We start from the raw sequence: 23,759 nt of genomic DNA, 5'->3' as shown, positions 1-23,759 counted from the left end.
TCACATCGGAAGTGATGTAGGATGCGTCGGTTGGAAAAGCCTCCAGTGATTTTGATACGACTCTCCTGGTCCCTCAATTTCCCTTGAGCATAAACTATTCCCAGGTGTCTGCTCCTCTCTTGTCCCTTGAAAGTGTGTGTTTGGGTGTGGGTCAGGGCTCTTTGGCACAATATTCCAGCAAAAGTCTCTTAGTTGGTCCTGTCTACCATTCCGTCTGCATTTTCTAGGCTGCAACTAAATCTCTCAACAAATATTGATGACACTAACAATAGATTCTTTTAACATCATCAAGATTATCATTCATTGAGCTGTATGTACCAGGCCTTCATGTTACATGTTTTCCAATTCCAGAACAACCCCATGATATCAGCGTTATTTTCATTTTTCAGATAAGAAAGCTGAAGCTCTCACAAGTGGTGGAATTTTCCACAATTTCCAGATAGCTGTTATGGAACTGAACCCATTTCTAGCCTTAAAACCCACGCTCTACCCATTGCATTGAGCAGACGCATGTGACATGGCTATGTCCAACAATTGTTGTTGTTTGGTCTCTAAGTCATGTCTGGCTTATAACCCCATGGACTGGAGCCCACCAGGCCCCTCCGTCTGTGGAATTTCCCAGGCAAGTATACTGGAGTGGGTTGCCATTTCTTTCTCAAGAGGATCTTCCTGACCTAGGGGTCAAACCTAGGTCTCCTGCATTGGTGGGTGGATTCCTTACCACTGAGCCCCAGGAAAGCCCATGTCCAATAATTACTGAGTAGAGAACACCAGACTCTGACAACTGACCCACAAAATAGACTTTCTATCAGAAGCGTCCATACTAAAGTGCAAGACAAATCCTTTCTTAACTAATGGTAACACTTGAAATGAACATAATATTGTTTAAGTCAACTATACTTCAATTAGAAAGTAAAACCTTTGCGCTTTATGTACTCAAATCACAAAAAGAGAACACATTAGAAGAGCTACATCCAAATGAAATTTATCCTTGGAATGTGAGCATGGTTCAACATATGCAAATTAAAAAATGGGATAAACAACATCAATAGATGAAAGCTAACAATCACAAGATCAACTCAGCAGATTCAGGAAAAGCATTTGACATATTACAACAATATTTCATGATAAAAAACCTAAATATTTGAGTATAGAAGGAACATATCACAAAATAATTGAGGCCATACACAATGAACCCACAGTTAACATTATACTCAGTGGTGGAAAGTTGAAAGCTCTGTTTCTAAGATCAGGCCTGAGCCAAGGATTCCCACTTTTATCACTCTTCTGCTAGAGCTAATTGGCACAACAAAGAAACAAAAGGCATTCAAATTGGAAAGGAAGAAGTATGCTTGTCGTTATTTGCAGATTATTTGATTTTGTATATAAAGAATTCCAAGCACTCAAAGACCTGTTGGAATTAAACAATGAATTCAGTGAATTTTCAAGATATAAATATCAACATACAGAAATCAGTTGTATTTCCAGTAATGAAATGTTGAAAGGTAAATAAAGAAAGCTGTCCTATTGGGAGTAACATCAAAAATAATGAAACACCTAGGAATAAATCTAACTAAAGAAGTGAGAATCTGTGCAATAAAAACTATGTCACAAATAAACGAAAAGACACCCCATGTTCCTGCATTGGAAGAAACAACATTGTAAAAATGCCTATATTACCGAAAGCCATGTAGCTTCAATGCCATCCCTGTCAAAATTCCAATGCATTCATAGCAACAGAAAAAAATAGTCCTAAAATTTGTGTGAAGCCACAAAAAACTCCAAATAACCGAAGTATTCCTGAGAAAGAAGAACAAATCTGGAGGCATCATACTTCCTGACTTCAAACTCTACTTCCTGATTTCAAAGCTATAGTGATTAAAACCATGTGGTAATAGCATAAAAATAGAAACACAGACAAATGGAACAGAATAGAGAGCCCAGAAGCAACGCCACAGATAGTTAACCAATATTTGAACAAGGGAGCTAAGAGCACCCACGGGGAAAAGATAATATCTTCAACAAATGGTATTGGAAAAATACAGCCCAGGCAGAAAAATGGAAACGAACCTGTATGTTACACGACTCCCCAAACTGACTTCAAGTCATAAGGCCTGATACCATGAAACTCCTAGAAGGAAATGTAGAGAGAAATCCTTTAAAATTAATCTTGCCAGTAACTTTTGGGGACATAACAACAAAACCACAAACAACAAAAGCCAAAATCAACATCAAGCATAAAACTTTGGCAAAGCAAAAGCAACAACAAAAAAAAATGAAAAGGCAATCAATAGAATGGGACAAAATATTTACAATCACATATTGGATAAAGGGTTAATATCTAAAATATGTAAAGGGCATATACAACTCAATTAAAAATACCCAAATAATCTGATTGAAAAGTGGGTAGGGAAATAGATACTTTTTTCAAAGGAGACATCCAAATGGATGGCAAGTACATGAAAAGATGCTCCATGTCACTAATTATCAAAGGAATGCAAATCAAAAACCACAATGAGATACATCTCTGTTAGAATGGCTATCATCAAGAAGACAAGAGATAACAAGCATTGGTGAGAATGTATAGAAAAGGGAAACTGTTACAGTGTTGATGGGAATATAAATGGCTTTAGCCACGGTGGAAAACAATATGGAGGTTCCCGAGAAAATTTAAAATAGAATTACCACACCAGCCAGCAATCCCACTGCTGGGTGGGGAAGTGAATGGGGAATGAAGACAGAATATTGAAGGGACATACACAATTCCATGTTTATTGCAGCATTATTCACAATAGCGAAGATAACAGAAACAACCTAAGTGCCCATGAACAGATGAGCAGATAAAGAACACGTTGTAGATACATGCAGTGGAATATAATTCAGCCATAGAAACAAGGCTATCCTGCCATTGTGTCAATAGTGATGAATCTTGTGCTAGGTAAGATAAGTCAGACAGAGAAAGACAAATACTGTAATGTATGTTATCACTTATATGTGAAATTGAAAATAGCCAAACTCATCTAAACAGGGTACAGTGGTGGTTACCAGGGTCTGGGGGTAGTAAGCAGTGCTGTTTAAGGGTACAAGCTTGCAACTAGTTGACAAATAAATCTCAGGTAGCTAATGCAGAGTTTAGTGAACATACAACAGTATTTTATTATAATCATTAAAATGTCTAAGTGACTAGATCTTAATTATTCCCACCACAAAAAAGAAGTAATAATCATGTGATGTGATAAAGGTGCTATCTAAATATACTTGATATATGTCAACTATATTTAAAGGAAAATAAGGATTTTTAAAAAGGAAGAAATACAGAAAATCAGAAAATTATATGTATATATTGTATATGAAAATATTGACTTGTAACCATTAAAAAGCCACTTGATGAAAGTGAAAGTGGAGAGTGAAAAAGTTGGCTTGAAGCTCAACATTCAGAAAATGAAGATCATGGCATCTGGTCCCATCACTTCATGGGAAATAGATGGGGAAACTGGAAACAGTGTCAGACTTTATTTTTTGGGGCTCCAAAATCACTGCAGATGGTGACTGCAGCCATGAAATTAAAAGACGCTTACTCCTTGGAAGAAGAGTTATGATCAACCTGGACAACATATTCAAAAACAGAGACATTACTTTGCCAACTAAGGTCCATCTAGTCAAGGCTATGGTTTTTCCTGTGGTCATGTATGGATGTGAGAGTTGGACTGTGAAGAAGGCTGAACGCCAAAGAATTGATGCTTTTGAGCTGTGGTGTTGGAGAAGACTCTTGAGAGTCCCTTGGACTGCAAGGAGATGCAACCAGTCCATTCTGAAGGAGATCAACCCTGGGATTTCTTTGGAAGGAATGATGCGAAAGCTGAAACTCCAGTACTTAGGCCACCTCATGTGAAGAGTTGACTCATTGGAAAAGACCCTGATGCTGGGAGGGATTGGGGGCAGGAGGAGAAGGGGACGACTGAGGATGAGATGGCTGGATGGCATCACTGACTCGATGGACATGAGTCTGAGTGAACTCGGGGAGATGGTGATGAACAGGGAGGCCTGGCGTGCTGTGATTCATGGGGTTGCAAAGAGTCGGACACGACTGAGTGACTAAACTGAACTGAATGCCCATGTAGCCATAAAGAAAATATCTCTAATAGGTACTGAATATATTTTCACACAAAGGAAGTAAAAAGGGAACCAAAACCTGTTATTAAAAAAAAAAATCAACACAAAAGAAGTCAGAAATGGAGAAAATTAGGGAGAAAAAAAAGCTAAAAGACATACAGAAAACAAATAGCAAAAGTCTTTCCTTATCAGTAATTACTTTAAATACGCATGGATTAAACTCTCCAATCAAAATGTACAAATTGCCATGATGGATAAAAATGATGCAACCATATGATGACTACAAGAGAATCATTTTTACTGTTAAGACAGCAGGAGCTTAAAAAATAAAAGGATGAGAAGAGATACTTCAAGCAAAGATAAATCCAAAGAGAGCTGGGATGACTATTAGACTTTACATAAATAATTGTTATGAAAGACAAAGAAAGACATTATATAATTAAGGGAGAGTTACTTCACTGAGAAGACAAAAACAATTACAAACAGATATACACAATGGTGTGATCACTCAGTAGAGCCTGACATCCTGGAATGTGAAGTCAAGTGGGCCTTAGAAAGCATCACTAAGAACAAAGCTAGTGGAGGTGATGAAATTCCAGTTGAGCTATTTCAAACACTGAAAGATGATGCTATGAAAGTGCTGCATTCAATATGCCAGCAAATTTGGAAAACTCAGCAGTGGCCACAGGACTGGAAAAGGTCAGTTTTCATTCTAATCCCAAAGAAAGGCAATACCAAAGAATGCTCAAACTACTGCACAATTGCACTCATCTCACATGCTAGTAAAGTAATGCTCAAAATTCTCCAAGCCAGGCTTCAGCAATATGTGAACTATGAACTCCCTGATATTCAAGCTGGTTTTAGAAAAGGCAGAGGAACCAGAGATCAAATTGCCAACATCTGTTGGATCATAAAAAAAGCAAGAGAGTTCCAGAAAAAACATCTATTTCTGCTTTATTGACTATGCCAAAGCCTTTGACTGTGTGGATCACAATAAACTTTGGAAAATTCTGAGAGAGATGGGAATACCAGACCACCTAACCTGCCTCTTGAGAAATCTGTATGCAGGTCAGGAAGCAAGCAACAGTTAGAACCGGACATGGAACAACAGACTGGTTCCAAATAGGAAAAGGAGTACGTCAAGGCTGTATATTGTCACCCTGCTTATTTAACTTATATGCAGAGTCCATCATGAGAAACACTGGGCTGGAAGAAGCACAAGCTGGAATCAAGATTGCCAGGAGAAATATCAATAACCTCAGATATGCAGATGACACCACCCTTATAGCAGAAATTGAAGAGGAACTAAAAAGCCTCTTGATGAGAGTGAAAAAGTTGGCTTAAAGCTCAACATTCAGAAAATGAAGATCATGTCATCTGGTCCCATCACTTCCATGGGAAATAGATGGGGAAACAGTGGAAACAGTGTCAGACTTTATTTTTTTGGGCTCCAAAATCACTGCAGATGGTGACTGCAGCCATGAAATTAAAAGACACTTACTCCTTGGAAGGAAAGTTATGACCAACCTAGATAGCATATTCAAAAGCAGAGACATTACATTGCCAACAAAGGTCTGTCTAGTCAAGGCTATGATTTTTCCAATAGTCATGAATGGATGTGAGAGTTGGACTGTGAAGAAGGCTGAGTGCTGAAGAATTGATGCTTTTGAACTGTGGTGTTGGAGAAGACTCCTGAGAGTCTCTTGGACTGCAAGTTCCAGCCAGTCCATTCTGAAGGAGATCAGCCCTGGGATTTCTTTGGAAGGAATGATGCTAAAGCTGAAACTCCAGTACTTTGGCCACCTCATGCGAAGAGTTGACTCATTGGAAAAGACTCTGATGCTGGGAGGGATTGGGGGCAGGAGGAGAAGGGGATGACAGAGGATGAGACGGCTGGATGGCATCACCAACTCGATGGACGTGAGTCTGAGTGTACTCCGGGAGTTGGTGATGGACAGGGAGGCCTGGTGTGCTGCAATTCATGGGGTCGCAAAGAGTCGGACACGACTGAGCGACAGAACTGAACTGAACTGATGCACCAAATATCACAGAAGCAAAATTTAAAAAGCAAACAGATGTAAGGGAGATACAAACAGGTCTACAATAATAGACAGTTCAATACCTCACTTTCAGTAATAGAACGATCAAACCGACTATAAGAAAATAGAGGAATAAGGGAATAAAGGATGTGAACATCATAACAAGCCAATTGTACCTAACAGATGTGTATAGAACACTCTTCTCCTAAGCAGCAGAATACACATTTTTCTCCAGGATAGATTACCAGACATTTCTTTAAAATTCTTTTTAAAAATATTTCGTCATTTATTTATTTTATTTTTGGCTGTGCTAGGTCTTCGTTGCTGGGTGAGGGCTTTCTCTAGTTGCAGCAAGTTAAGTCAATAGCATAAAATAATCTGGAAATTCACAAATACATAGAAATTGTTTAAACAATACCCTTTTAATCAGCAAATGGGTCACAAGAGAAATTAGAATATAGGAGACAAATGAAAAAGGAACCATGACATATCAAAACGTACAGTGAAAGTAGAGAGGGAGATTTGTAGTTGTAAGCAGGTTCATTAAAAAGGAAGAAAAATCTCAAATCTATAAACTAACTTTATAGCTTATGGAACTAGAAAAAGAAATGAAAATTAACCCAAACTAGCCAAAGGGAGGAAATAAAAAAGATTATAACAGAGACAGATACAACATAGAATACAAAAAATAAATACCAGTGAAATAAAAAATTGGTACATTGAAAAGATCAGCAAAATCTACAGACCTTTATATCCACTGACTTAAATAAAGGAGGAGTGACTCAAAGTACTGAAATTAGAAAATGAAGTGGGACACTACTACTGATTTTATACCAATAAAGAAAGATTATGAGAGCACTGAAATTTGTAAACCAACAAACTAGATAACCTAGATGAAATGAGAGAGTTCCAAGAAACACACTTAACTACTAAAACTGAATCATGAATAAACAAAAGCTTGACTCAGGAATCAATAATCTCCCAACAGAGAAAAGTCCAGGGCCAGATGGCATCACAGGTTAGCTCCACTACTCATTTAAAGAAGAATTAACCGTAATCCTTCCCAAAATCTGTGAAAAGATTGCAGATTAAGGAACACTTTCAAACTTATTTTATGAGGCTTGCTTACCCTGGTACCAAAGCTAGACAAACACTACAAGAAGAATACAGACTCATATTTCCTATGGATAAAAGTACAACCATCTTCAATTAAAAAATCTAGCAGCATCTGAAAAGGTGGGATTTATTTCTATAATATAAAGAAGGTTCAACACATAAATATTAAACAATGTAATTAATAAAATTAGTCTATTGGAAAACTAGATAATCATTTCAACTGAGGTAGAAGAATCCCTTGATAAAATCTAAAATCCCTTCATAAAAACACTCAAATTGGGAACAGAGAAAAATTCTCTGAAAAACATGATAAAGGCTAATACATGAAGAACCTACGGCTAGTGTAACAATCGTGAAAGACCAAAAGCTTCTCCCCAAAGATCAAAAGCAGAGCAAGGATGGCCACTTTCATCCCTTCTGTTAACATAAAATTGGAAGTTACAGCCAGAGCAACTAGGCAAACAAGAGAAATAAAGACATTCAAATTGGAAAAAAAACGATATAGCATCCCTGTACTTGGATAATATAATCTTATATGTAAAAAACCCCTGAAGAGTTCACAAAAACATTTAATAAAGCAATTCAGCAAAGTTATAGGATACAAAATTGACATATAAAAATCAGTTATATTTCTATATACTAATAATGTATATTGGAACTCTGCATTCAAATGGGTATATCTTTCCTTTTCTCCTTTGCCTTTTACCTCTCTTCTTTTCACAGCTATTTGTAAGGCCTCCTCAGACAACCATTTTGCCTTTTTGCATTTATTTCTCTTGGGGATGGTCTTGATCCCTGCCTCCTGTACAATGTCATGAACCTCTGTCCATAGTTCTTCAGGCACTCTGTCTGATCTAATCCCTTGACTCTATTTCTCACTTCCACTGTACAAATGTAAGGGATTTGATTTAGGTCATACCTGAATGGTCTAGTGGTTTTCCCGACTTTCTTCAATTGAAGTCTGAATGTGGCAATAAGGAGTTAATGATCTGAGCCACAGTCAGCTCCTGGTCTTGTTTTTGCTGACTGTATAGAACTTCTCCATCTTTGGCTGCAAAGAATATAATCAATCTGATTTTGGTGTTGACCAACTGGTGATGTCCATGTGCAGAGTATTTTCTTGTGTTGGTGGAAGAGGGTGCTTGCTATGACCAGTGAGTTCTTTTAGCAAAACTCCATGAGCCTTTGCCCTACATCATTCCGTACTCCAAGGCCAAATTTGCCTGCTACTCCATGTATTTCTTGATTTCCTAATTTTGCATTCCAGTCCCCTATAATGAAAAGGACATCTTTTTTGGGTGTTAGTTCTAGAAGGTCTTCTAGGTCATCATAGAACCGTTTAAATTCAGCTTCTTCAACACTACTTGTTGGGGCATAGATTTGGATTACTGTGATATAATGGTTTGCCTTGGAAACGAACAGAGATCATTCTGTCGTTTTTGAGATTGCATCCAAGTACTGCATTTCTGACTCTCTTGTTGGCCATGATGGCTACTCCATTTCTTCTAAGGGATTCTTGCCCACAGTAGTAGATATAATGGTCATCTGAGTTAAATTCACCCACTCTAGTCCATTTTAGTTCGCTGATGCCTAAAATGTTAATGTTCACTCTTGCCATCTCCTGCTTGACCACTTCCAATGTGCCTTGATTCATGGGCCTAACATTCCAGGCTCCTATGCAGTATTGCTCTTTACAGTGTTGGACTTCACTTCTATCACAGTCACATCCACCACTGGGTGTTGTTTTGCTTTGGCTTCGTCTCTTCATTATTTCTGGAGTTATTTCTCCAGATAGCTGTGAAAAGGAGAGAAGTGAAAGGCAAAGGAGAAAAGGAAAGATATACCCATTTGAATGCAGAGTTCCAATTCTAAAGAAAGGCAATGCAAAAGAATGCTCAAACTACTGCACAATTGCACTCATCTCACATGCTAGTAAAGTAATGCTCAAAATTCTCCAAGCCAGGCTTCAGCAATATGTGAACCGTGAACTCCCTGATGTTCAAGCTGGTTTTAGAAAAGGCAGAGGAACCAGACATTAAATTGCCAACATCCGCTGGATCATGGAAAAAGCAAGAGAGTTCCAGAAAAACATCTATTTCTGCTTTATTGACTATGCCAAAGCCTTTGACTGTGTGGATCACAATAAACTGTGGAAAATTCTGAAAGAGATGGGAATACCAGATCACCTAACCTGCCTCTTGAGAAACCTGTAAGCAGGTCAGGAAGCAACAGTTAGAACCGGACATGGAACAACAGACTGGTTCCAAATAGGAAAAGGAGTACATCAAGGCTGTATACTGTCACCCTGCTTATTTAACTTCTATGCAGAGTTCATCATGAGAAACGCTGGACTGGAAGAAACACAAGCTGGAATCAAGATTGCCAGGAGAAATATCAATAACCTCAGATACGCAGATGACACCACCCTTATGGCAGAAAGTGAAGAGGAACTAAAAAGCGTCTTGATGAAAGTGAAAGAGGAGAGTGAAAAAATTGGCTTAAAGCTCAACATTCAGAAAACGAAGATCATGGCATCTGGTCCCATCACTTCATGGGAAATAGATGGGGAAACAGTGGAAACAGCGTCAGACTTTATTTTTTTGGGCTCCAAAATCACTGCAGATGGTGACTGCAGCCATGAAATTAAAAGACACTTACTCCTTGGAAGAAAAGTTATGACCAACCTAGATAGTATGTTCAAAAGTAGAGACATTACTTTGCCGACTAAGGTCCGTCTAGTTAAGGCTATGGTTTTTCCTGTGGTCATGTATGGATGTGAGAGTTGGACTGTGAAGAAGGCTGAGTGCCGAAGAACTGATGCTTTTGAACTGTGGTGTTGGAGGAGACTCTTGAGAGTCCCTTGGACTGCAAGGAGATGCAACCAGTCCATTCTGAAGGAGATCAACCCTGGGATTTCTTTGGAAGGAATGATGCTAAAGCTGAAACTCCAGTACTTAGGCCACCTCATGGGAAGATTTGACTCATTGGAAAAGCCTCTGATGCTGGGAGGGATTGGGGGCAGGAGGAGAAGGGGACGACAGAGGATGAGATGGCTGGATGGCATCACGGACTAGATGGACATGAGTCTGAGTGAACTCCGGGAGTTGGTGATGAACAGGGAGGGCTGGCGTGCTGCGATTCATGGGGTCGCAAAGAGTCGGACATGACTGAGTGACTGATCTGATCTGAAAGAATAGCAAGGAGAGATAAGAAAGCATTTCTCAGTGATCAATGCAAAGAGACAGAGGAAAACAATAAAATGGGAAAGACTAGAGATCTCTTCTGGAGAAGGAAAGGGCAACCCACTCCAGTACTCTTGCCTGGAGATTTCCGTGGACAGAGGAGCCTAGTGGGCTGCTGTCCATGGGGTTGCACAGAGTGGAACACAACTGAAGCGACTTAGCAGCAGCAGCAGCAGCAGAGATCTCTTCAAGAAAATTAGAGATACCAAAGGAAAATTTCATGCAAAGATGGGCACAATAAAGGACAGAAATGGTATGGACCTAACAGAAGCATAAGATATTAACAAGAGGTGTCAAGAATACACAGAACTATATAAAAAAGATCTTCATGACCCAGATAAACACGATGGTATGATCACTCAGCTAGAGCTAGACATCCTGGAGTGCGAAGTTGAGTGGGCCTTAGGAAGCATCACTACTAACAAATCTAGTGGAGGCGATGGAATTCCAGTTGAGCTCTTTCAAATCCTAAAAATTGCTGCTGTGAACACGTTGCACTCAATATGCCAGCAAATTTGGAAAACTCAACAGTGGCCACAGGACTGGAAAAAGTCAGTTTTCATTCCAATCCCCCCAAAAGGCAATGCCAAAGAATGCTCAAACTACCGCACAATTGCACTCATCTCACAAGCTAGCAAAGTAATGCTTAAAATTCTCCAAGCCAGGCTTCAACAGTACATGAACTGTGAACTTTCAGATGTTCAAGCTGGTTTTAGAAAAGACAGAAGAACCAGAGATCAAATTGCAAACATTTGTTGAATCATTGAAAAAGCAAGAGAAAATCACCTACTTCTGCTTTATTGACTATGCCAAAGTCTTTGAGTATGTGGATCACAACAAACTGTGGAAAATTCTTAAAGAGATGAGAATATGATACCACCTGTTCTGCCTCCTGAGAAATCTGTATGCAGGTCAGGAAGCAGCAGTTAGAACTGGACATGGAACAACAGACTGGTTCCAAATAGGAAAAGGAGTGCATCAAGGCTGTATACTGTCACCCTGCTTATTTAACTTCTATGCAGAGTACATCATGAGAAATGCTGGGCTGGAAGAAGCACAAGCTGGAATCAAGATTGCTGGGAGAAATATCAATAACCTCAGATATGCAGATGACACCACCCTTATGGCAGAAAGTGAAGAGGAACTAAAAAGCCTCTTGATGAAAGTGAAAGAGGAGAGTGAAAAAGTTGGCTTAAATCTCAACATTCAGAACACTAACATCATGGCATCTGACCCCATCACTTCATGGGAAATAGATGGGGAAACAGTGACAGACTTTACTGTTTTGGGCTCCAGAATCGCTACAGCTGGTGACTGCAGCAATAAAATTAAAAGACACTTTCTCCTTGGAAGAAAAGTTATTACCAATCTAGACAGCATATTAAAAAGTAGAGACATTGCCAACAAAGGTTTAGGCTTTCCTGGTGCCGCAGAGGTTAAAGCGTCTGCCTACAATGCGGGAGACCTGGGTTCGATCCCTGGGTCGAGAAGATCCCTTGGAGAAGGAAATGGCAACCCACACCAGTGTTCTTGCCTGGAGAATCCCACAGACAGAGGAGCCTGGTGGGCTACAGTCCACAGGGTTGCAGAGAGTCAGACACGACTGAGCGACTTCACTTTCAACTTTTCATGGGTTTTCCAGTGGTCATGTATGGATATGAGAGTTGGACTATAAAGAAAGCTGAGCACTGAAGAATTGATGCTTTTGAACTGTGGTGTTGGAGAAAACTCTTGAGAGTCCCTTGGACTGCAAGGAGATCCAACCAGTCCATCCTAAAGGAAATCAGTCCTGAGTATTCAGTGGAAGTACTGATGCTGAAGCTGAAACTCCAATACTTTGGCCATCTGATGCGAAGAATGGACTCTTTGGAAAAGACTCTGTTGCTGGGAAAGATTGAGGGCAGGAGGAGAAGGGGATGGCAGAGGATGAGATGGTTGGATGGCATCACTGACTTGATGCACATGAGTTTGAGCAAGCTCCAGGAGTTGGTAATGGACAGGAAAACCTGGCGTTCTGCAGTCCATGTGGTTGCAAAGAGTTGGCCACTCCTGAGTGACTGAAGAACAATACTAATAATGAGCATTCTGAGAAGGAAATTAAGAAAACAGCTCCATTTACATTATCAAACAGAATAAAATCCCTAAGAATTAATTTAATCAGGGAGACAAAGTGAAGTGAAGTGAGGGATTCCCTGGTGGTTCAGATGGTAAAGCATCTGCCCACAGTGCGGGAGACCCGGGTTTGATCCCTGGCTTGGGAACATCCCCTGGAGAAGGAAATGGCAATCCACTCCAGTGAAATTCTGTAAATATGTAAATCACTGTAAAAACACGATAAGGAAAATCATAATTTTTTCTATGGTAAGACAACCAAGCTAAGTCAAAACTAAAACGTGCAGTACATGCCCCCATTTGTGGACTGTTCCCAAATACTCATTGTGCACCAACCATATCCCCTCAAGATAGGAGGATATAATCAACCTTTGAGGATAATGGTCCCTTTCTTCTGATGCCAGTATTGTAAGTTTTAAGATCAATTTTTTTTTCTCATCCTGGCAGGGGATCATTGACCTAAAAACTTATTCTTTATATGCATACCTGGCTAAAATCTCTGATGAGCTTTACATATAATGTTAACCTGTCAGTGTGGTATATGATTCTTTATCTCAAAAATATATAAAACTGCATCTATAGATAGCTCCTGGTAAGTGGAACAGTTCTCAGAGACTCTGAGACTCTGTTTCTTAGGTTATAATCCTCTGTTTAGCTTAAATAAAATTCTCTACTTTTTCTTTTTTGTCTAATTGTTAATTGACTTATCATCAGCAAACATTATATATTCATGGATTAACAGCCTTAATATTGTTAAATTGGCAATACTAGCTAAGGGTATCTACAAATTTGATGCAGTATCTATCAAAGTCTCAACAGCTCTTTTTTTTTTTTTTTTTGTAGAAATTGAACAATCCACCCCAAAGTTCATATGGGATCTCAGGAAACTCAGATAGCTATAAGCAAAACCTTGAATAATAACAAAGTTGGTAGATTCAAATTTGCTGTTTTCAAAATTTATTACAAAACTACAATAATCAAAACAGTGTGACTCTGGCATAAGGACAGACATATAGAAAAATGGAATAAACTGGAGAGCCCAGAAATAAACCCTCTTATATCTGTTTAACTGATTTTTTTTACAAGGATACCAAGACCACCCAAAGTGAGAAATGACAGTATTTTCAACAATGATGCTAAAAACAGAATGTCCAGATGCAAAAGAAGGCAGTTAAGTCCTTACCTTACACCCACAGGGTATACACAAAAGTTAATTCAAAATGGATCAGGGACCTAAAAGTAAAGGCAAAAACTAATAAACTTTTAAGAAAACATAGAGAAAAAGCTTCACAATATTGGATTTTGTAATGGTTTTTAGATATGACACCAGAAACACAGGCAGCAAAAGAAAAAAGCAGATAAACCAAACTTCATCAAAAGTAAAAACTTTTGTGCAAAAGATACCGTAAAAAATGAAAAGATAACCTACAGAATGAAAGAACAGTTGCAAATCATATATCTGATGAGAAACTGATATCCAGAATGCATTAGAACTCCTACAATTCAACAACCAAAACCAAACAACCCAATTAAAAAATGGGTAATGGACTTAAATATACATTTCTACAAAGAAGATATACAAACGGACATTAAGCACATAAAAGGATGCTCAACATCACTAGACACTAAGGAAATGTAATCCAAAATCATCGCAATGGCTATTATCAAAACCAAAACCAAATAAAACAAGCAAACAAAAAACTTGGAAAGTAATGTCTCAGAGAGAATGTAGAGAAACCGAAACTTGTACACTGCTTGTGTGAATATAAAATAGCACAGCCACTGTGGGAAACAGTATGGTGTAGTTAACATAGTTAAACACAGAATTGAAAGCATAGAATGAGTCAGTAATTCCACTCCTAGGTATATGCCCCGAAGAAATGAAAACAGGGACTTGAACAGATCCATGTACACAAACGTTTGCAGCACTGTTCACAATAGCTCCAAATGGAAACAATCCAAGTGCTTCAGTTCAGTTCAGTTCAGTCGCCCAGTCGTGTTCGACTCTTTGCGACCCCATGGACCACAGCACACCAGGCCTCCCTGTCCATCAACTCCCGAAGTTCACCCAGACCCATGTCCATTGAGTCGGTGATGCCATCCAGCCATCTCACCCTCTATCGTCCCCCTTTCCTGCCCTCAATCTTTCCCAGCATCAGGGTCTTTTCCAATGAGTCACCTCTTCTCATCGGGTGGCCAAAATATTGGAGTTTCAGCTTCAACATCAGTCCTTCCAATGAACACCCAGGACTGATCTCCTTTAGGATGTACTGATTGGATTTCCTTGCAGTCCAAGGGACTCTCAAGAGTCTTCTCCAACACCACAGTTCAAAAGCATCAATTCTTCAGCACTCAGCTTTCTTCACAGTCCAACTCTCACATCCATACATGACCACTGGAAAAACCATAGCCTTGACTAGATGGACATTTACTGACAAAGTAATGTCTCTGCTTTTCAGTATGCTGTCTAAAGTGCTTATCAACAGATAAAAAGATAAAGGAAGTGTGGTATATACATTAAATGGAACCTTATTCAGCCATAAGAGGAATGACAATTTGATATACGCTGCAACATGGATGAACTTTGAAAAGCATTTTGCTAAGTGAAATAAGTCAGACACATAAGGCCAACTAGTGTATGAGTCCACTTGTATGAGGTACCTAGATTAGGTAAATTCAAATTCACAGATACAGAGAATAGGATAGAGGTTACCACAGTTGGGAGAGATGAATGGGAGTTACTGTTTATTAGGTACAGGTTTCAACGTCCTCTGCTGACCAAAGCACATAAACCATATACAGACTTTCCGGAGCACCCTTCTAGAACAGCCCCTCCCTCAGCACTTCTCATCCTCGTGTCCTAATTTTCCCTTTGGTGTTTATCCCCATCTAATACACTATTTCCTCTTTGATTTATTTCTTGCCTCCTAAAATAAAAGCTCTAAGAGGACAAGGACTTTTCAAGCTTTGTTTGCTGCCTTATCCCCACTGCCCAAAACAGTGACTGGGGTGCTGATGTTTTCCAGTAATCATTTCAGTGAGTGGATGAGCAAGGGAAAGAGGGAGTGAATAAGACTGCTCACCAAGGGAGGAAAGATCCAGAGAACCTGGGAAGTGTCTGAGGAGGTGTCTGACCTGCACCCCTCTTCCCTACAAAGGGCACATGGGGGAGAGTGAGCCAGGGAGTCAGGGCTGGGTCAGGGGCCCCTGCAGTGCAGGAGAGTTCCCAGGGTGTGTGACTCTGCCTTCCCTGGCAGTTTATTTTATGCTCATCCTTCATCTGACACATGCTAGGAAAACCATATAAACTCCCATTCATCCTCATCACAACCTGGTGAGGTAGGTGTGACGATCCCATTGTACAGATGGGGAAGCTGAGGCAGAGAGAGGAGGCGACTTGCTTAAGCCGCAAGACTGATGAGTGGAATCTGCCTGACTGCAAAGCTGGGGCTGCCTCCTCAGTGGTCATTATTCCCCTCTCCCCGAGTATCAGGAAGCAGCCACAGGAGGAAGCCTGTCCTCATACTCTGGGAAAATCTTGTCAAGCCTGTTTTCGGCAGCTGGAATGAATGAGCACAATTTCCAGGGAGTGGTGTTCTTTCCCTGGGGCTGAAGGAGTATGCTGTGCTTTCAGAGCAGCCTGGCCAGGCCTCCATGGCCAAGCTGTAAGCCTACTCCTCCCTGATGGCCTAGAAGGGCCCTTTCTTGGACACCCCCACATCCCCTTCCCATTTGCAAAATCCAGTAGGCTTCAGTCCTGGCCAGCCTTAAAGGCAAGTGTCATGACTGACGGTAAAGGGGAGGGTCTGAGGAGCAGCTTCCATACTGGAGCCTGAGTGTGGGTAGAGGGGACTTAATTTGCTCCCCTTTCCTTGCTGCCTTTCCAGCCTCTTGGGAAGGCCTGTACCCTTCACAGTGAATTATGTAGCTACACCAGCTATGCTCAGAGGGACCTGTGCTGCCTCCAGCATTTAAGAAGCTAAAGGAGGCAAAAGGTAGGGGAGGAGGCAGGTGAGAGGGGTGGAAAGTGGGGACAACCTGGTTTAAGCAGCCATTTCTCTGGTGCTTTTTTTAGTCCCCCTACTTTACACCTTCCTTGGAAGAGAAGAAAGGGCAACATCTCCCCACTGCTTAACGCTTTGCAGCAAACTAGCTTTGAGTGACATTGAGTAAACCATTTAATACTCTCCACCTGTTTCATAACCCTAAGATAGAAAAATAGAACATCGTCCCACAAGCTGTGGGGTGTTTTAGTGTTCAGCACATCTTGGAACCTAATAAGTGCCCAATTATTATTATTTCATGTGACCCACTTGTGTCCAGAGCCCTCCCCCATCCATCTTGGGGCTGTGCTGTGCCCACACTGGGCTTGACTGCAGAGAGCAGGGGTGTGGTCAGGGGCACTGCAACAGAATGGTAGCTGAAAGGACTCTTTGGGCTCACTGCCACTCTCTGGAAAGATTGACCCAAAGAGGCTGTTTTCCCCCTACAATGTCCAACCATCTCCAACCCCAAAGTCCAAAAGGGGAATTACTACCACACTCTGGGCAATCAGACAAGACTTGCCCCAGGGTGTCTTAGCAGTCCTTCCACTGGACTGTGAGGAGGAGACTCCTCTTCCCACCTCTGCTGCCTTTGCGCAGAAGCTGGTGAGCTGGGCACACATCCCCTCAATCATCAGTCTCCATGGAGAGTAAGAATCAGAGGATGTGCAACCTGGGATGCTGGAAGTAGGGCAACACATGAAGTCTGAGTCCTGTCACCCCCACCAGCCTCTGGGCTACTTCACCCAACCTCGGGGGGCTTGCACCACTTTCCAGAAGACTGAATATGTAAATACTTTCCCTGCTTTATATTCCAGGATTGTTTTGAGGATGGCAGATGGACAGTAAAAGATTTTAAGGACCATAAAGTGCTTTTCTTGGTACTGGGAGTCATACCATTGTTAACACTAAATAAATAAAATTTATCCTCAGCCCCACAGAGGAGTTGAAAATGGAACCAAGGCAGTCTCTCCAGTCTGAGGATCCACCCTTCGATTTCCTTCCTTGAGGGTCAGAAGGTACTTCATGAGAGGCCCGGGTTTCCCAAGGACACATGTAGACAGACCGAACTGCTCAAAGAGTGCACACAGACTGTAATGTGGGTCTCTAAATTGCTCAAAGAAAGAAGCGAAACATTTAGGACCAGCAAAGCAAAGAACTTCTAAGCACTGACACTATGAGCATGCCTCACAGATGACACAGCAATCTCTCTGGGGCCCAGTGAAATAGAGCTTATTTGGTGAAAAACAAAACACAAACACAAACACAACCCCAAACCCTAAGTGATCTCCCACATGCTGAGAAGACAGCTCTTAGCGATCACCTGTCCCTGCAGCTGTTTAAGGGGCATGCAGGTCACCGATCCAGGCCAAGCTGATAGCCATCCAGAAAACTACGGTGGCCTTTTTAATTTCCCAAAGAAAAAGTCCCAGGAAACAAAGGCCTAGGGCATTCCTTCTGATTCAGGACAAGGAGGCCACAGTGGTCTGTTAATTGGGTCTGATCAAGACTACTCTGCCCTCTCCCCCCAGAGAAGCTGGCATCCATTTAAGCCAAGTCGTGTCCATGTTGACATCAGAGACAACGCCACCCAGTGGCACAGGCAAGGGCAGGAGGGCCACTCACATGTCCAAGATGAAGTAGAGGTCGAATGAGCTGTGGCAGGAATTCTTGTCTTCTCTTGACCGGCCCTTCCGATGCCAGGTGCTGGGGCCCTGGCGGTGCTGGAAGCTTCCCGAGTTCTGGATGAGGTGGCGATAGAGCTTCCCCCAGTCCAAACTGAGGTGGTGGAGGTCTTTCCAGCCTGGACCACTGTGCTGGAAGCTCCCCAAGCTCAGCAGCGGCGGTGGCAACACCAGCAGCAGGAAGAGCGTGGGCCCCGGCATGCCAGGCCCCCAGCTATCCATTTATTTCGGCTGCCCCTGCGGCCTCACTGGATGCCAGAAACTCAAGGCCACCTCAGATGGCAGCCTCTGCCACCTCTGTGCGTTCCCAGGGCCTTTGGCCCCTCCAGCCCTTTCACAAAAGTGCCGTGTGAGCCTTGTCTGGTACCTGCCCTGAGGGCGAAGAGGTGAAGAGGACTGGCTTTGGGGGATGGCCCTTCCCCCGCCCCAGGGGGCAGAATTCCCTGTGATGACCCTGATGAGGGACAGGAAGGTTGGCATGGTGACTTTGTGACCTGCAGCTCTGCTCAGCGTCCTGCCTGTGGACAATCCCGGGGGGAGTCAGGGGATCTTTGGAGGGGCAGTAAGATGAGGCCTCCATTTGTCCCTCATCCCAAATCCTCACTTGGAGCCATTAAAATCCTGGAGATATCCTGCCTTTTTTATCAACTGAAAGAGGGCAGAGCAGAGGTGGCTTAGATAAGGACATCACCATCATGATACTGTCTAGGAACTGGGAGTGTAGGGTGTTACAGGGGTCATTCACGTGACCCAGTAGATGGAATGAGATAGACGGGAAATAAAGTCCTGCAAGGGTGTCAAAGTCCCTTGTAAATGAGGGACATGCCAGTTATCCATTCTGTATAAAAACCACCACCAGCTGAACGACAAAACAAAACCTATTTTGTTACGCTCACAGTTCTGTGGACCAGAAATTCAGAAAGGGCTGAGAGAGGAAGGCTTGTCTCTGCTCCATGGAAAAACAGGCAAAAACTGTAATGGGGTGGGCTTTGGCTCACAGCCACTAGTGTGTGACCATCAGAACAAGACCCTTAGTCAGCTGCCCAGAGGCCTGTAAGACAGAGTTCAGTGAGAAGTGGATCGTGGCCCTTTCCTCGGGCCCTCCAGGCCCTCTGGTCTCAGGCCAGTGAGTGAGCTGGGGGGCCTGGCAATAGGCTGGGGCGCTGTGTGCTGCAGAGTTCCTGAGACCTCATCACAGCCGCCCACTGAAGAGACCCAGGCTTTGAAGCGGCGGCCTTCCCCGCCCCATCCCACCTCTGCAGCTTAGTGGTGGCAACAGCATCCGTGGGTCGCAGTCCCCGTTTGGGCGGCCTTGGGAGCCTGAGGGCCAGCAGCGTCCTGGGTTCCTGGCTCCCTCAGTGATGACAGCCAGTCAGGGGCTGGAGACCTGGGTCTGAGGGCATCGCTAGCTGAGATCTGCTTTCTCAGCCAGACCTGGACACCGGTGGGAGGATCCAGACTGGGTGCTAGATGAATATCCTGGGCAGGGTAACTAGCCCAGGCACAGACACCCTTCTCTTAGCCAGGGCTTGGACCTCAGAGGATGAAAATCGAGTCTTGAGACCTTTAACAAGTAAAATGAGGGGTAATGATGTCGCTTTGCTTATGGGATTCGCTAAGCATTAAAAGCTAAAAGGAGGCAGAATTACACGCCTCCCCTTCCTTTTCTTGTCAGAATGGAGAATGACATTTATTTTGATGAGGTTTACAGTCACATTGTGACCTATGACCTGACCTTAGGAACAGAAGATCAGACACCAAGGGGTTTGCAACAACTAACCACACTCCTGCCTCATCTTTTCTATCAAAGGGTTTTTGCTGAAAGCTTTCGAGGAGTTTGAGGTTCTTAAGGCATGAGTCACCTGTCTCCTTGCAGTAAACATTTCTTTGCTCTAAACTCTGGCATTTTGGTGGTGTTTGGTTTCACTGTGTATAAGGCATGGAGACTTGTTTAGATAACAAAACCATTCACTCAAGTAAATTTTAGAAGTAGAACATATCTTCCTTCTCCCTCAAACCTAATTTTTTATTACAGTGACTGCAAATATTTTGAGGGATTTGAATCTGTGGTCTGGACTCCTATCAGTGAAAAAGGCAATGTCTTCATTTATTTGGGCTGTTTTTAGTAACTTCCCTATAAATTTCCCTATGAATGTTTTGACCTTTTTTGTCAAGTGCCTTCCTGACATGTACTGTATTTCTGATACTACTGGAATGGCATTTTAAATATAGTTTTTAAACTATCGCTGTCCTGAAGAAATTTGCTTATTTACTGCTCTACTCATCCAGTTTTTTTTTTTTTAGTTTGACCTTTTATTTCACCTCATTTATGTTAAAAAACAAGAGTCATTTTTGTACAATTTTTCCATATTTTAAATTTGGTTGTTTCATTATAACCTCATAATAAATATTTATTCTGTCATAAAGTTCCTATAAGCTAGTGGTTAGAGTGTGAAGCTTGGTGAGATTCAGGTTAACTGTTGTTGGTTTTATTCCTTTTGCATCACACCAGGAGACACGTGGTACTTGATAGTTGTATTTTTACTGATATTGACATTGGTCAATGGGATGAAGTTTTTCTGTCTGTTCCCACAATTAAATTTCTCTCAACAATGTTTTAATTCATGGTTAAATCCCCCAATAACATTCCAGCTAATGACTTAAGTGTCTCCTAATGATAAGTATTTATTTTATTTCATTAAGGGTTTCAAAATGGTGACTTTTTAAAAAAAATTTTTATTGGAGTATAGTTGATTTAAAATGTTGTGTTAGTTTCAGATGCACAACAAAGTGCAACAGCTATACATGTATATATATATCCATTCGTTTTTTAAGATTCTTTTCCAGTACAGAGTATTACAGAGTATTGAGTAGAGTCCTCGTGCTATACAGCAGGTAAAATGCTAATTTTATTATTCATTTTGTATTTATTAGTTGAGATTCTTTCCCCCCTAGTTTTATTGAGCTATAAATAACATATACATTATAAGGAGAAGGCAATGGCACCTCACTCCAGTACTCTTGCCTGGAAAATCTCATGGATGGAGGACCCTGATGGGCTGCCATCTATGGGGTCGCACAGAGTCGGCCACGACTGAAGTGACTTAGCAGCAGCAGCAGCAGCATACATTATAAACGTTTAAAATATGTAGCATTGTAGTTTGACTTACATACATTGTGAAATGCTTACTATAGTAAGATTAGTTAACATACATCATCTCATCCAGATACAAAAAATAGAAAGAGTATTTTTTCCTATGAAAATAATTCTTAGGATCTGTTGTCTTAACAAATTTCAAATATGCCATATAGTAGTGTTAACTATGGTTATCATGTAATAAATTACATCCCAAGTACTATTTTATCTTGTAACTGAAAGTTTGCATCTTTTGAACAACTTCTTTCAATTCCTCCCCTACCAACTCCTCACTTCCAGTAACCACAAATATAATCTCATTTTAGGAGGTTTTATTTTTTTTAAGATCCCACACATAAGTGAGATCACACAATATTTATCTTTTTCTGTTTTTTTTTTAATTTCACTTGGCAAAATGCTATCCAGTTTTATTATAGCTTTGTAGTATAGTCCAAAGTCAGAGAACATGACTCTTTCAGCTCTATTCTTCTTTCTCAAGGTTGTTTTGGCTAGTTGGAGTCTTTTATGTTTCCAAAAGTTTTAAAATTACTTTTTCTCGTTCTTTGAAAAATGCTATTGGTATTTGATAACTATTGCACGGAGTCTGTAGATTTCCTTGGGCAGTATGGTATTTTCATAGGATTAATTCCTCCAGTGGGCTTCCCAGATGGTGCTAGTATAAAGAACCTGCTTGACAATGCAAGAGATATGAGAGATGCCAGTTCGATCCCTGGGTCTGGAAGATTCTCTGGAGGAATGGCAACTCACTCCAGTATTCTTGCCTAGAGAACCCAATGGACAGAGGAGCCTGCCAGGCTGACTAGGGTCCATAGGGTTGCAAAGAGTTGGATATGACTGGAGTGATTTAGCACACACGCATGCAATTCCTGCAGTTCGTGAACGCAGGCATCTTTCTGTTCGTATTACTTTCAGTTTCTTTCATCAGTATCTTACACTTTTCTGAGTACAGGGCTTTCACCGCCATAGGCAGATGTATTTCTAGGTATTTTATTGTTTTATGCAATTATAATGGGATTATTTCCTTAATTTTTCTTGCAGTTTGCTGTTAGTATGTAGAAATGCAACGTTCTGTATTTTCATATCCTGCAGCTTTACTGACTTCACTGATGATGGACTCTAGCAGTGTTCCGTGGCATCTTTAGGCTCTCTGTGTCCGGTATAGAATCATCTGCCAACAGTGACAGTTTTTCTTCCTTTCCAACTTCCATCCTTTTATTTCTTTTTCTTATCTGACTGCTGTGGCTAGGATTTCCAATAATATGGTGAATAACAGTGGTTAGAATGGGTGTCTTTGTCTTGCTGCTGATCGTAGAGGAAATGCTTTCAGCTTTTCACCATTGAGGTTGATGTTAGTTGTGGGATTATTAGACAGTTCCTAGATCTCCATGTCTTTAGGGTCAGTGATCAGAGCTTTATTCATTTCCTTGTGTCATGTCATGTTTTCTTGGCCTCTGTGATCCCTGATTGGCTCTATGGATATGTGCACATTGGAGTAAGATATCTCCTCTTTCCTGCTCAGACTCTGTGCTTTAGGCTGATGCTTAAGTCTCACCTTGTGTTTTGGGATTTTTGCAATAGACTCTTGCCGATGAATAGTCCTGAAGCACATTAGTGTCAAAGGAAAACTTGGTTAGGTATTCAGAGTCTATAGGGAGGTGAATCTGAAAGACTGTGAGGTCTGGCTCTACCAGCAGAGGAGTAGATTTGAAAAGACTGGGAAGGTGGGAACCAAGGGTTTCCTTTATGAGAAATATTGAGGGTATAGGAAGGGAGCTAGCATTTCTGCAGGCTTTAGTAGGTGCCAAGACGTTTTCTGATGACATATTTGGGAGGCTATGTGGGCGATGGGCCTGGAATGTGAACCTATGTATGGTCAGCAGCCCCCTTAGAGAATGATTGTGTGTGTCAGTCCCATACCCTGTAGTCCAGAGCTAAAAAGACCAGTCAGGTAGCTACCTCCAACTCTTCTGACTTCACAAGACACTTCTTACATCTCTGAATTCATCATCCTCTTGTCTCACAGGGCACAAAGGGATGACATTAACTACTGAGCACCTGAATATTTAGCAGGGACTTGGCTCTGTGCTGAACACCTTGCAGCAGGTATTGTCAACCTCATGGCATCCTGTAGAGAAGATACCTTTATCTCCACTTTTCAATGAAGAATTAGAAGCACAGGGGGATTACGTAACTTGGCCAAAAGATTAAGTAGCAGCCAGTGAGTGGTGGAGGCAGGATTGTATTCATACTTC

General features: G+C 41.4%; 1 protein-coding gene across 1 annotated transcript in view; it reads right to left on the bottom strand.

Annotated features, from left to right (window-relative positions):
• Window positions 1-18,551, bottom strand: part of ANTXRL (anthrax toxin receptor-like) — a 45,226-nt gene extending 26,675 nt beyond the window's left edge. Inside the window, exon 1 of the mRNA XM_018042156.1 lies at window positions 18,292-18,551. Coding sequence (XP_017897645.1) covers window positions 18,292-18,551 — 260 coding nt within the window. The remainder of the gene's footprint in view (window positions 1-18,291) is intronic.

This window comes from Capra hircus, chromosome 28 (assembly GCF_001704415.2).
Source record: "Capra hircus breed San Clemente chromosome 28, ASM170441v1, whole genome shotgun sequence".
Classification (NCBI taxonomy): domain Eukaryota; kingdom Metazoa; phylum Chordata; class Mammalia; order Artiodactyla; family Bovidae; genus Capra; species Capra hircus.
The sequence above is the reverse complement of the archived record's forward strand: the minus strand, read 5'-3'. Positions and strand labels throughout refer to the sequence as shown.